The 14,504-nt window shown below is 42.9% G+C and overlaps 1 protein-coding gene across 1 annotated transcript in view; it reads right to left on the reverse strand.

Moving 5' to 3' along the window:
* IFIH1 (interferon induced with helicase C domain 1) overlaps positions 1–13,138 on the reverse strand; it is a 39,876-nt gene extending 26,738 nt beyond the window's left edge. The window contains exons 1-4 of the mRNA XM_007421523.4: positions 12,366–13,138; positions 7,809–7,965; positions 6,237–6,398; positions 1,173–1,256 (exon numbers count right to left, since the gene is read on the reverse strand). Of these exons, the coding sequence (XP_007421585.2) occupies positions 1,173–1,256; positions 6,237–6,398; positions 7,809–7,965; positions 12,366–12,824 (862 nt within the window). The 5' untranslated portion in view covers positions 12,825–13,138. The remainder of the gene's footprint in view (positions 1–1,172; positions 1,257–6,236; positions 6,399–7,808; positions 7,966–12,365) is intronic.
* Between the last annotated feature and the right edge of the window lie 1,366 nt (positions 13,139–14,504).

A 14,504-nucleotide genomic window follows, 5' to 3' on the forward strand; every position in this document is an offset into this window, starting at 1 on the left:
ATTTTCTTCAAAAACTATATTCTAAGTGCCTTAGCTTGCCTTGCTGTTTAATAAGTTGTATACAAGGAACCATTCCTGCTTGAATTTGGTTAGACTTCTGCTGTGTATATATATAGGTGGTCCTCGCTTAACGTCCACTTGCTCAGCAAACAAACTTATGACAGTGCTGAACAAGTAGTACTTATGACCAGTCCTCAAAGTTCCAGCTGTCATAGCACCCCTGTGGTCACATGACCATGATTTGGGCACTCGGCAACCAGCTTGCAATTATGATGCTGCAGTGTCCTGTGGTCACGTGATTGCCATTTGTGACCTTCACTGCCAGCTTTTGACAAGCAAAATCAATGGGGAAGTTGGCAGGGGGTCGCAAATGGTGACCATGTGATGTCATGCTTAACAATGGTGCACGATTTGCTTAACAATGGCAACCAGAAGTGCCAGAACTGCCATCACTAAGCAGCGCAGTCATGTGACCCCGCGCTTTATGACTGCATCACTTAGTAATTTCCCCCATTTCTAGATAGCTGCTACTATGTGCAAAAAATTTGACTGTACAATACTGGATGTCTACTTGCAGTAGAACCAGGACACAGGAGTACCTCAGCCAGCAAGAGTGGCAGAGGTGACAAGCAACTAGCAGCAGGAACACCTTTTCTTTCTTCCTCTTGCTGGGCCACTCTCCTTTTTATCTCTAACCTTAAATCTCCTATTTCTGTGAGCAGATTCACATGAAACGACATGGTTGGAAGGGTGCATGAGCACTATATATGGGAATGTGTGTCTGTGTGGGGAGCTTAGTGAATGGATTATCTAGGAAACCTGCACCTAAACTCAGCAAGGCAAAGTGGTCAGCAAGAAAAGTTACAGGTTGCAAAAATGATGTAGTGTAACCAGCTTGGATTATGGGAGAATTGAAGCACACAGTTTGGCAGAAAGAGACTATGAGCTATATATGGAGATGGTCCAGGCAACTTACAGTTTGTGAACCATTTTATTCTGCTCTTCCACTGTAGGCAGAAGAAGCAGTAACATAAAATAACGAGCACAACAGCCTTCTGATACTGGCAGCTTTTTGCCACGCACATGAAGTTTCTCTCACAACAAAACGTTGAGTGAGCGTATGCTTCTAAATTTCATTTCGTGCTTACCAGAGTACAAGGAAAAAGTCCTACCTGAATCACCACTGAAAAGGTTCATCTGTCCAAAGTTTGCACTCACATCGCAGGCATTAGTTTCTTGCAAACTGACAGCAGATTCTGGCAGATAAATAAATAAAATAGATATTTTTGTTAGCATACAAGATGAAAAAGCTGCTACAAAATGATTAAAGCACATCTGAAAACTTTTGAACATTCAAAAGCTTTTTTCTGTTTGTATTTGCTATGTGAGTTTCACCAGTTCTGACACTTGGGAGACAATCTTGAATCATATTCAGGCATATGGATCTCTCCATAGGAACACAATTTCAGATATCAGGAATCAAAGTCTAAAGCAGGTGATATGATATGATATTATGATATGATATGATATGATATGATATGATATGATATATATATAAATATAAAAGCAAGCGATCTGATATATATGTCTTCAAGTCATTGTTGACTCCTGGCGACTGCCTGGACAACTCGTGCAGTTTTCTTGACAAGATTTCAGAAGTGGTTTCCCTTGCCTCCTTCCCAGGGCTGAGAGAAGTGACTGACCCAGAGTCACCCAGCTGGTTTCATGCCTAAGGTGGGACTAGAACTCAAAGTCTCCCAGTTTCTAGCCTGGTGCCTTCACCACTACACCAAACTCCCTCTGTTTCTGATTTATATTAGGCAGTGTATAATTAGGCAGTATTAAGAAACCCTTTGCTTGAGACCATGACATTAAATTTGCTTTATCTAACCCCACTTCCCCATTTAACACAAAATGCAGTGGGATTTATTGTAGCTAAAAACTGGATTAGGTAGCAGAAGAAACAGATCTTCCTAACAAGGATGAATAGAGTGCCACCTACTGATTCACAAGGCATTTGAATGAAGAGGAGTACTGTTGGAATGGAGAGGATCCTCGATACCCTACCCTGATTAGGCAGAATTATAGAACTGGGGTAAAAACCAGGGCTCTGAACGGTCAGTCTCAGAATGGCCCTATAATGAGATTCATTCATCCCTTCCAACATTGCAGAAGACATGAGAGGAAAAGAACAAAAAACAAAAAGGACCCATTTAGAACCATGTCAGTATCAGCAAAATACTGGGCTGGAAATAATAATTCAATCTCTTACTTATAATCCAGCTGTATAACAAAACTAGACAACTATGACCCATTGGGTCATCCTTTGAGAGAAAGGTAGTGCAGTCTGATGTGACCAGAATGAATTTTTTTTTTTTTACCCCAATCCTGGACGGTCCCGTCATCATGTACGACTATACATCATAAATAGAATAATTGTAGTGGCCCACAAACAATAGTAAGTCAAAATTTACTTACCTAAAAAGATCAACAGAAGGACCACAGGCAGGCAAAAAACCAGTGGGAGAAGGAGCGATTTCTGACTTCCTGCCGGCTTCCCCATTGACTTGCTCGTGGGAAGCTGGCAGGGAGCATTGGAAATCAGGATCATGCGACTGCAGCTGACTGCAGTGGCGCTGCAGCAGCCACAACTTTACCAATACAACTGGTGTGAATATCCTTGAAATTTCAATTACATGGGAGTAATGGGTCTCAGATTTTGCATGCATTCTTTAAGTTAGCCAATTTGAAGTACCTTCATTCAAAAATTGTTGTGCTGTAATGCACCGTTTCGGCTAATTGAAGGTTATAAGAAGATAGGACAGTTTTAGCAGTATATAGATCAAAGCACTGGATGTGCAGTTGTAGATGAGGACAATTTATTTTAAGTAAGAACAGCGTGTTTTTTCTTAGCACCGAATCCATTTATATATATTTCATGGACAGACAGATGTAACAGAATCACAACAGCAACAAGAATGAGTCATGATTATGTTTCCAATGGGAGGAAAAAAGCAAGGTTATGCCTTTTTTCCTTCAGCAATGGAGGTGCTAGGAAGAGCTGTGGGCAGGGAACGCTCACACCAATTCTAGCAGGTGAAAAGTGTAGAATGTTTATGAAATGCACTTTCTTTGTAAGGAATTGATGAGGAAAATGGAGGGGAAACAAAGAGTTTTTGGAAGAGAGAAAAAAATTAAAATTCCTACACATAGCCAAGAATGGTTAGGGTTTTCCTAGGTACATTTAATGCTGACTGGAAACTCCTTATGGATTTTGTGCATAAAACAGAAAAAAATGAATTTAGGATCTATAGTTTTGATGCATAGACAGGATAGGTTATAGAAAGAAGAGAGTCAGGACGTAACTTTAGAGGAAGAGGTAAATTCATAATTGCACTTATAACTGATGTAAAGAAGACTGGAAGCCACTTTTTTGTATGTTTTTCCTTTTTCTATTTTTCTTTTCCTTTTTCTTTCTTTCTTGTACTTTTAGCTTTCTCTTTAAGTTCTTTTTCTTTTTTCTTTCTTAATTTATATTAGTTTGTATTAGTTTTTACTTTCATTTAAAAAAAGCTTTTAATAAAATTATATACAGGCAGTCCCTGGGTTAGGAATGAGTTCGGTTCCTAAGTCTGTTTTTAACTTGAATTTGTATGTAAGTTGGAACTCATACTTACAAACGGGCTGCCTATTACTAAAAACGGTGGACAGCATTCTCCTTCAAGCCGACAAACCGCCGAAGCAGCGCAATGTTTTCATGAAAACAGGCTGTATATTAAAAACGCGCTCCTGATTTTGTCAATGCCAATGGTGTTCCAGTGGTGCTCCAGATGTTTTGGAATTGCACCCAAGGTGCCTATTACTATTGGTACTATCTTTGCTTTCTTTTGCCATAATCATTCTACTTCTATTTGCAGGTCTTTATATTTTGTGATTTTCTCCAGTTCTTTCTGTTCTGTTCTGTTGTCTCCAGGTATTGCAATGTCCACTATCCAGACTTTTTGTCTTTCTTATCAACAGTTGTTAAGTCTGGGGTGTTGTGTGGCAGGTGCTTGTCTGAATTCTAAAGTCACAGAGCATTTTAGCTTCTTCATTTTTCATTACTTTGTTTTGTGGTCCCATCAGTTCTTGCTTGCAGGCAAATGGTATTTCTTGCAGATATTCCAATGCACCATTGTTGCTACTTTGTCATGCCATTGTTTGTAATCAGTCTGTGCAATCTTCTTGCAGCAGCTAACTAGGTGGTCCACTGTTCTTCAGTTTCTTTGCAGAGGTGGCATTTGCTGTCTGTGGCTGTCTTCTCAATTCTGTCTTTGTATGCATTTGTTCTTAAGGCTTGTTCTTGTGCAGCCAGAATTAGCCCCTCTGTCTCTTTCTTCAACTTTCTTGCTCTTAGCCATTGCCAGGTCTTCTTGTATGTATTTTGCTTGCTAGTTTTTTAAGTTCTTTCATTTTAGCTTCTGAATTGCACCCAGAAGCCTATTAATAACCAGAGATGCTCTCAGAGTAGAGGATTATGAACCGTGCCCATTACTATTCAGGCCACTACATTTTGGACCAGCTGTAGCGCCATGAAAAGTGAACTGCAATAGTCTAAGAATGAGACAATACGAGTGTGAGTGACCACCAACAAAGCCTCCTGTTCCTGAAATGGTCACAACTGGTGCAAGATGAAAATGGGGAGTAGAGGAAGAACATAAAGGTACCCTTACTGCTTTCATGGTGAATGTCATTTCTTCCTGAAAAGTTTAGCTCCTGATATCTTTAATTTAAGGGAGGTTTGCCACTGATTTAGTTAAATTGGTTATATCAGAGGTCAGCAAACTTTTCAGGTGGTGGACACCATGGAGTGATTTTACATGATGCTGTGCGTGCTGGGTTTCGAAGAGGCAGAGGAACTAGAGATCAAATTGCCAACATTTGCTGGATCATGGAGAAAGCATGAGAGGTCCAGAAAAACATCATCTTCTGCTTCATTGACTATGCAAAAGCCTTTGATTGTGTGGATCACAACAAACTTTGGCAAATTCTTAAAGAGATGGGGGTACCAGATCATCTTACCTGTCTCCTGAGAAATCTATATGCGGGCCAAGAAGCAACAGTTAGAACCGGTCACGGAACAACCGATTGGTTCAAAATAGGGAAAGGAGTACGACAAGGCTGTATACTGTCACCCTGCTTATTTAACCTATATGCAGAGTACATCATGAGAAATGCCAGGCTGGAAGAATCACAAGCCGGAATTAAGATTGCAGGGAGAAACATCAACAACCTCAGATATGCAGACGATACCACCCTAATGGCAGAAAGTGAAGAAGAACTAAAAAGCCTCTTGAGGGTGAAAGAGGAGAGTGCGAAAGCTGGCTTGAAACTCAACATTAAAAAAAACTAAGATCATGGCATCTGGACCCATCAATTCCTGGCAAATAGAAGGGGTAGAAATGGAAGCAGTAACAGACTTCATTTATTTGGGCTCCAAGATCACCGCAGACGGAGACTGCAGCCATGAAATTAAAAGACGCTTGCTCCTTGGGACGAAAGCAAACCTAGATAGCATATTAAAAAGCAGAGACGTCACCTTGCCGACAAAGATCCACATAATCAAAGCTATGGTTTTTCCAGTAGTAATGTATGGCTGTGAGAGCTGGACCATAAAGAAGGCTGAGCGCCAAAGAATTGATGCCTTTGAACTGTGGTGCTGCAGAAGACTCTTAAGAGTCCCGTGGACTGATAGGAGGTCAAACCAGTCAATCTTAAAAGAAATCAACCCTGATTGCTCATTGGAAGGGTTGATAATGAAGCTCAAGCTCAGATACTTTGGTCACCTAATGCGAAGAGAGGACTCTTTGGAAAAGACCCTGATGCTGGCAAAGATTGAAGGCAAAAGGAGAAGAGGACGGCAGAGGATGAGATGGTTAGATAGCATCACTGAAGCGATGAGCATGAAACTGAGCAAACTCAGGGAGGCAGTGAAGGATAGGAAGGCCTGGCGCAATATGGTTCATGGGGTCACAAAGAGTCAGACATGACTTAACGATTGAACAACAAGTGCGTGCTGTCCTCCCAAAATATTAAATTGGGGGAAAACTTTTTGGCTTGTTTAATTCAATATTAAAAATACTTCTAGAACCCTGAATGCCATCTAGTGTGTCATATATGTAATGACACCCACATTTACAATATTACTGATCGGTTGCACAAATTATGTGTAAAAACACTGGTAGCTAGCAAATCACCTGAAATTGCAGGAAAATCTTCAAATGATTTTTCTGATATATTCTTCTCACCCTCCAGAGCTGCTTGTAATTCAGTTCTTGGCTTCAGATCCTCCACACCTTCAGAACTGGGTGCCTCATACATTTCATCTGACAAATCAGAGGCTCCATTTATGTCTTGTTCTGTTCAACCAAAATAAAAAATTGCAATCCATAACTGAAGTTTATTCATTTAAATAACTGTTCAGTTAATGAAATAGAAAATGTAATGTCACGCATAAAACTGATGGCCTTCAGTTTCTAACATAAATTTGGGAAGGGGGCCCTCTTGAAGGACCAAACTGAAAGAAATCTTGGAGTTTTATGATCAGAACTTCCTTCTGTCAACGGCTGTCCTTATTTATAAATGCACCCAAATAAAAGGTATGAAGGATCCTTAAGAGCCACATGAGCCTTTCTTCTCTTCATTGTGCACGTCCTTGAGAGACCTGGGGAAGATGGCCTCACGTGGCCAGCAACTGCCTTGCAAAGGGCCAGGGCGGGCATGCCTCATCAGCAGCGGGAGCAAGAAGACGGCAAAGGTCAGCTGGGGTGGTGGAGCGAAGGGTGGCGAGGGCAACTGCAGCTGGGACTGGGCTGGCACACTGCAGCTTTGCACTGCTGGGGCTTCCTGGAGCACTGAAGCTTTGTGCCACACTGCTGGAGCAGCTGTGGCTTCATCCTAAAGCTCAGGGGCTTCTTGCAACCCCTGAGCTTTAGGGCCAAGAAGCCCCTGAGTTGCAGTGTGACAAGTGGCCCCAGTGCAGGTCAGCCAAAAGGGCAGAGATAGGGGGGAGATAGGCAGATGGGGGGAGCTGAAGAGGAGGTAGTCCCTTACCTTGGAAGAACTGAGGCTTGGGGCTGGGAGGGACCAAGCTTGGAATGGCTTGGATTGGGGTAGGTCCTTGGCTAATGATAATGAAATTAGGTTAATGACAGCAATGAGGAGTGCTGGGATTGCCATCCCTAAGCGATGCAATCACGTGACATTGTGCTTTACGACTGCATCGCTTAGTGATGGAAATTCCAGTCCCAATTACCATCGTAAATCAAGAACTACCTGTATACAGAAGTAACTGTAGGTCAGATTGATTCCATGTACCATGAGTACAGGACTGCTCAATTCCTTTCCTGTTCAAAATTTAAGCCAATTAATGTATATTTGAAACATACAGTTGTGCTTGTAAGTTTACATATCCTTGGCAGAATTATTTCCTTTATTGTTATAGTTTGTTTAATGACTGTGCTATTCTGTGATGACTAATAGTTTAATTTGAATCACATTACAAATAAAAAAAGTGTTTTGTCTGATCCCTCATATTTACTTACAAAATGGCCCACATCTTACAAATTCTTCAAGGGGTATGTAAACTTATGGGCACAACTATCTTCTCAGCAGAACCCTAAACTGGTACTTTTAAATGGCAGTTCTATGGAGCAAATCTCACTTAGGAGACAAGCAACAAAAGTGTACCATCAGTATACAAACTGATATCACCACCATCAGTATCAAAATATGACTGTGCACTGAAACTCATGAAATTATATTATTACCATTTCTGTGTCCACTTATGTAAGCAGCCATGTTTTCATGACCAGCTTCACGTAGGGCTTCTAGAAAGGGCGAGAACCATTCTTTCTTCTGTACTATCCTATACAGCATTTCTCTCACTGCAGGCTTATTCCCATGAGTTGTTTTTTCAGCAATTATCTGTTTAGGGAAAATAAAGAGGTAAAAAGAATGTTTTGATAAGGTGCTTCACAATACATCAACATCTTTTCTTATTGGCAAATACCAGGTAGTCCTCGTTTAGCGACCACAAACTGTGATGGAATGGAATTATGAAGGCCAGATAAACATTTTCTTAGCTCGCCAGAACAGCGTGGGAGGAACAAGAGGATTAGACTGGCACCTCCCTGAGGAATTCATACTGTTGTGGCTGGAAGACTTTGGGAACTGGGGTTTTAGTCTGGGAAGATTCTTGCTAGAGGTTGTAGCTAATAAACATAGCTGGACTGAACTGGCATTGTCTCTTGGAGTTCCTTGGGTTAGGCCTGACATCATGAAAATGTTTATCTCCCTGAGCCTGGCCTTCATAATTCCATTCCATCACACAAATGGGACCCACAACTCGATCATTAAGCAAAGCGGTTGCTAAGTGAAACCACAATTGTGCTGATGCTTTCAGCTTTCCTTTGCTTTATAGACCTACAAAGGTTGTAAATATGAGGATTGGTCACAAAGTTACTTTTTATCACCATTGTAACTGTGAATGGCTGCTAAATGAGGCAGTCTCTAAACAAGGACTATCTGTATCAAAAATGTTTCCATTCAGGGCTTAGTATATTAACTGAAGATACTCCTGTGTTTTCAAAGAGTAATACTTAAAACAACTTCCAGCCCTCCTCTCAGACATTATTTGCCAACTCAGGCTCTATTAGGTGGCCCATAAGAAAGATGCAAGGTTGGAGTATATTCAAGACAGTATAGGTTGGAGTATATTCAAATTTCCACCCAAGATGGCTGCGCATGCAGATGCTGCGGCTGGTTGCTGTCCTTTTCAGTGCATGGTATGGATGATTTTGTGTGTATTTTTGTGCATATTATAGTGGGGGACTTTAATCATGCTGATTTAAAAACAGTGCTCCCCAAATTTCATCAGCATGTTAAGTGTGCCACTAGAGGAGCAAATACACTGGATAAAGTATATACCAACATTAAACATGGCTACAGGATCATACAATTACCACACTTGGGGCAGTCAGACCATATGTCACTGCTTTTAGCACCAGCATACACCCCTCTCAGGAGACAGGCTCTGCCTACAATAAAGACCATGAAATCCTGGCCTGAAGATGCCTCTCAACAACTGTTTTGAGAAGACAGATTGGGATATCTTTTACCATCCAGATCTGGAGGAGCACACTGCAGCTGTTCTGTGCTATATTAAACACTACACAGATACTGTCACTGTGGACAAATGCGTCCGGATCTATCCCAACCAGAAGCCCTGGATGACTAAGGGAGTCCAGCGTCTCCTGCGTGACAGGAACAATGCCTTCAGGTCCGGTGATGGGGCAAAATACAGTGCTGCTAGAGCCAGTCTGAAGAGAGGCATTCGGCAGGCCAAGACAGATTATAAGAGGAAGATTGAGGATCATTTTCATAGCAACAACACGAGGCAGGTGTGGCAGGGGATTCAACAAATTACCAACTATAGACCAAATAATGTCATTTCTGCTGACGGGGATGCTTCATTAGTAGAGAACTGAATCATTTTTTTGCCTGCTTTGAAGTGGAGCCACCAGAGGCAGCTAGAGTACAGCCATTAGTCCAATATAGCCCCTACCTCACCGTGGAGGAGCACGAGGTGAGGAGTATTTTGAGGGCTGTGGACCCTAGAAAGGCTGCCAGACCTGATGGCATCTCTGGCCGGGTGCTTAAAGACTGTGCTGACCAATTGGCTGGGGTTTTCAGCAAGATCTTTAATCGGTCTTTATCCCAGTCCACTATTCCATCCTGTCTGAAGATTTCCATCATTGTTCCGCTCCCAAAGAAGTTCCCTATTAACAACCTCAGTGACTACAGACCAGTGGCACTCACGTCTAACATCATGAAGTGCTTTGAAAAACTGGTCTGTAGGCACATCATTTCCTGCCTTCCGCATACATTTGATAAACATCAGTTTGCATATAGAACTAATAGATCCACAGAGGACGCTATAGCCATCACTCTCCACACTGCTCTGACTCATCTGGAACAGCGGGGGACCTATGTGAGGATGCTTTTTGTAGACTTTAGTTCTGCATTTAATACAATCCTTCCACATAGACTAGTGTCTAAACTTATGGATCTTGAGCTTCCATATTCAATCTGTTCTTGGATTTTGGACTTCCTGTCTGGCTGCTTCCAGAGAGTTAGATTAGGCAATTATATCTCCTCAGCTCTTACTCTCAACACTGGTTCACCACAGGGCTGCGTGTTGAGTCCCTTACTTTACACCCTTTATACATATGACTGTACCCCCACTCACTTCAGCAATATTATCATTAAATTTGCAGATGATACAACAGTGGTGGGGCTTATCTCCAAGGGAGATGAGTCTGCCTACCGGGATGAGGTGGACTGGCTGCTTTCGTGGTGTGGAGACAATAATTTGGCTCTTAATATCAATAAGACCAAGGAGCTTATAGTAGACTATAGGAGGAATAGATTAGATGTCCAGCCCCTGGTTATCAATGGAGACTGAGTGGAGTGGGTGGCCAGTTTTAAGTTTCTGGGTGTTACCATAAAGGAGGACCTGACCTGGGGTGCTCATATTGCAGCCTTGGTTAAGAGGGCCCAGCAGAGATTATACTACCTGAGACTTCTCAGGAAACAACTGAATGAAAAACTGCTGGTGACCTTCTACTGCTGTACCACTGAGAGCATTTTGACCTACTGCACCTGTGTATGGTTTGCTAACTGCACAGTGGCAGATAGGAAAGCGCTCCAGAGGGTTACCACCACTGCCCAGAGGATCACTGGTTGCCCTCTCCCCTCTTTGGAAGAACTTTATAGTTCCCGCTGCCTTAAGAAGGCTCAAAATATTCTTAAGGATCCATCCCACCCGGGACATTCTTTTTTTGAACTATTACCATCTGGCAGACGGTACAGGATAATGAAAACAAGGACGAATAGGCTGAAGAATAGCTTCTATCTTAGAGCTGTAACTATACTGAATTCTATCGTATAGTGCAGTATTAATGCAGCATCAGGGGTTGTGCAATATGGAATGTAAAGGTTGTGTTATATGTGTTTTATGTGTGTTATGTGTTTTATGTGTCCTATGGTTTTTATATTTTTAAAGCTGCACTGGGGTGGCATTTAATTTCGTTGTACAAGTAGTACAATGACAATAAAGATTTCTGTTTAAGACAGACTCCTTGCAATAGCAGCAGCCTGATTTTGAAATACTTCATTCTTTTTGATTTCCCTCATTGTTGCTGCAAGAAGCTGCTGAGCTAGACTGACACTCAGATATAATAAGCAATAGTAGAGTAGCAATGAAGCTACTACACACATGAAGACATCAACATCCACTAAGAGAACAGCCATACAGCCACGTTAATGTGCTATCCTCCAGGCCTTGAGTTGGCAGAAAAGTAGGATGGTGAGCAGCGCTGCCCTTAAGCTTCTAAATTAGGATAAGTTAAAGGAAGGGATTGGTGGATTCCCTTGCTGTTATTTTCCCTCCGTGAGAGTCACTTGCTGGCAGGAAACCCCCCCTGTGCTCAGTCTCCTTAAGCTGTGGCAGGGCAGGGATGAGTGAGCGTAGCCTGGGATGAAGGTTTAACCACCTTTCAAGTTGCCTGAGTGACAGTTTGCAGCCGAAGGTGTATTTCTGTTGATCTGCATTAATGCTTTGTCATGAGATGGATGTCTACAGATGGAAGCAAATGACAAAATGTGCACTGTGGTATAGACTCCACACCTGACATACTTGTGTCCAACACTGTGACAAAAGCGTGAAAATGACACAAAGCACCCACTGTTTTGGCATCATGGTGGCTAGGAGCAGAACCCGATGGTCGTGGGGCCTATTGTAATAATCTGTGGATGCATGTAATCGAACTGTTTCATGTCTATGAGTGTCCACTTTAAAATTCTCTCCCAAGAATTAATTGATTGTTGGTCAGCCCGTGTTTCCCATCTGTAAAATACGTATTGTGATCAAGACTCGTTTGGCAAAAATATGTTTGCTCCAAAAATGATTTACAAAGCAATAATCTGCAAGTCTTATTTTCCATTTGCGATGGGTTTGGCCTTCTGGTTTGTCTAGAACAGTGTTTCTCAACCTCAACAACTTTAAGATGCATAGAGTTCAACTCCCAGAATTCCTATGGTGGCTGGGGAATTCTGGGAGTTGAAGTCCACACATCTTAAAGTTGCTGAGGTTGAGAAATCCTGGTCTAGTCCAAGGAATTCTGGAATTCGTTCCAGATACTTAATACCTTCTCCTTCTTTCCTGATCCTTCTCGCCCCTCTCGCTGCACACCCATCCTGATCTAGTTTTAGGAGAGGGCCCGGCTTGAATGCCCTCCTGCTATTGTTGCTTTGTTTCAGCTTACCCGCTCCACGTCTTCGTCATCCAAGAGCCCCTTTTCCAAACACTTGAAGGCCACCTGGGTGGCCCGTATCTGGTCAGTGAGGCGGTCGAAGAACACGTTCACCAGAGCCCTGCCCAGGTCCCCGAGTGCCTCTTGGGTGGGCGAGGGCAGGTCGCCCAGGCTGGGGTCCAGGTAATTGGCGGCGTCGTAGCCGCCCCGCACCAGCGCATCGCAGAACTCCTGGCACAAGCCCGCCGACTGGGGGGCCTCCTTCTCCACCACGGACAGCAGCTGCTCCGCCGCTTCTACGTCCCCTTTTTCTCTGGCCACGGCTCGGAGCCGAACTTTTTGCTCGGGGCGCAGGGACGGCATCAAATCCAGCACTCGACTCACTTGGACGCTGGTCTTGATCCTGGGCCTAAAGCAAGAGATCAAGTAGAGGATGGACTCGTCTCGGGACGGGCTCGCGGCCGCTTCCATGCCGCCGCCGCCGCCGTCGTCGGGGGTCGGTCCCGGCTTGGGGAAGGCGCGATTCCTTCGCGGCACGCTAGGAAGGCAACCTCGCCCCCCTCGCCGAGAAATACAGAAGGCAGTTTCCCGGTCCTGTCGCTGGGCGCTGCGACAGCCAGTGAGCCGGGCACTTCTCGGGACGCACCTTCGATTTCTGTTCTCAGCTGGCTTTCGGTTTCCACACGGGAAGCGCCCTTCCTCCGAAGGCGGAGTTGTTGCGGGTTTTCCTATTTCTCCGCTACGGAGGTTCTCGGCGCATGTTCCGTGGGACAGAACTACGGCAGTCAATTCCTCGGTGGTACCGATAACAGCGTCTCCCAGTGTGCCTCCGTCAGATGTCTTAGGCTACCACTCCCAGAATCCACAGCCAGGAACTCCAGGAGCTGTAGTCCAACTCACCCGGAGGCTACTGGAGTGGGAAACTTTGCTTAATACATGAGGAAGTCAACAGAAAGTTTCAGAACGATGTTTAATGCTGAAATCGTGGGAGAGGCAGGCACCCGTTTGTTCTGTTTGACATTTGATTAATCTTTTTATGGGAAGTTTATTGCAACTGCATTTTCTTGGTTTGTTCTACTCCTTTCTTATTTTGATGTCTTTGATGTCTTTAATTCTCCTATTGGAGAGGGTTTTGTAAACCACTCATAATCTTTATGGATTACAGCAGCATATAAACCCAAACACCTGGTGCTTAAAGTGTGAATTCATATCCCAGTTTGTCAATAGTAACCAGGAGAGAAGTTGCAGCCCTGCAGATATTCACGTAGTTTTATGACAGCAATGCAGCTTTCAGTGAAATCCTAGGAATTCAGGTTCTGTTTCTTTTCTCCAGTGTAGTCTAATGGTACACAGACTGGCTTCCTCTTGATTCATGGTGTCATTTCATGTCCTCCCCCCACTTTTTTTTTTAAAGCCTAGGAAGTCCCTAGGAATCTTTATACACAAAGGCAGCTTTAAAAACAAGAAATGTGTTTAGGAAGAAGTCATGAAGCAGGCAAGCCATGTTGGTTCTAGATTTCCAGGTGACTTAGATTTTGATAGAATTTTTATTATTAGTGAAATATAAACTACTACACTACCACCAACAAAATACAATAATGGCTATACAATATTAAAAAAAAACCCTATACACACTATAATGAATAAAATAAAGGCAACAGAAGGAATAAGAAAAAAACTAAGAAAAAGAGAATATTAGATATCTATGATATGTCTAGATACAGTATAAGATATAATGCCTAGAGTCATTGAGAGTCGGATGGTACACAAGTTTAATATGTATGGCACCTTTTATTTCCCAAGTTTCAGTAAAGCCAAATAAGAAGACTTGAGATGAGGCTTTTAACAGAGGTTTTATTGGCCAAGGAAACCTTCTGGATGGCTCAAGGAGTGTTGCCCAGAACCACACCTTGCAAAGCAAGCAACAAAGATTTTATAGGCATATTCAGATATTTCAGATAGTACATCCCCTCATATCCATACAAGGGAATTTTGGGATGACCCAGGGAAAAGTAAAGGTGGGCCTAAAGAGGTGAATCTAAGTTTAAATACCTAACTTCTTTGGAATTTAGGGCCTCTCTCGTTGCAACTTCTTTGCCTGGTACCAATCAAATTTATGGCTTCAGGCATCTGGCTAATTGCTTTTAAGGA

This window comes from Python bivittatus, unplaced genomic scaffold (assembly GCF_059951505.1).
Source record: "Python bivittatus isolate LINGU-HERP-01145 unplaced genomic scaffold, Pbiv_v1 ctg000480_np1212, whole genome shotgun sequence".
Classification (NCBI taxonomy): domain Eukaryota; kingdom Metazoa; phylum Chordata; class Lepidosauria; order Squamata; family Pythonidae; genus Python; species Python bivittatus.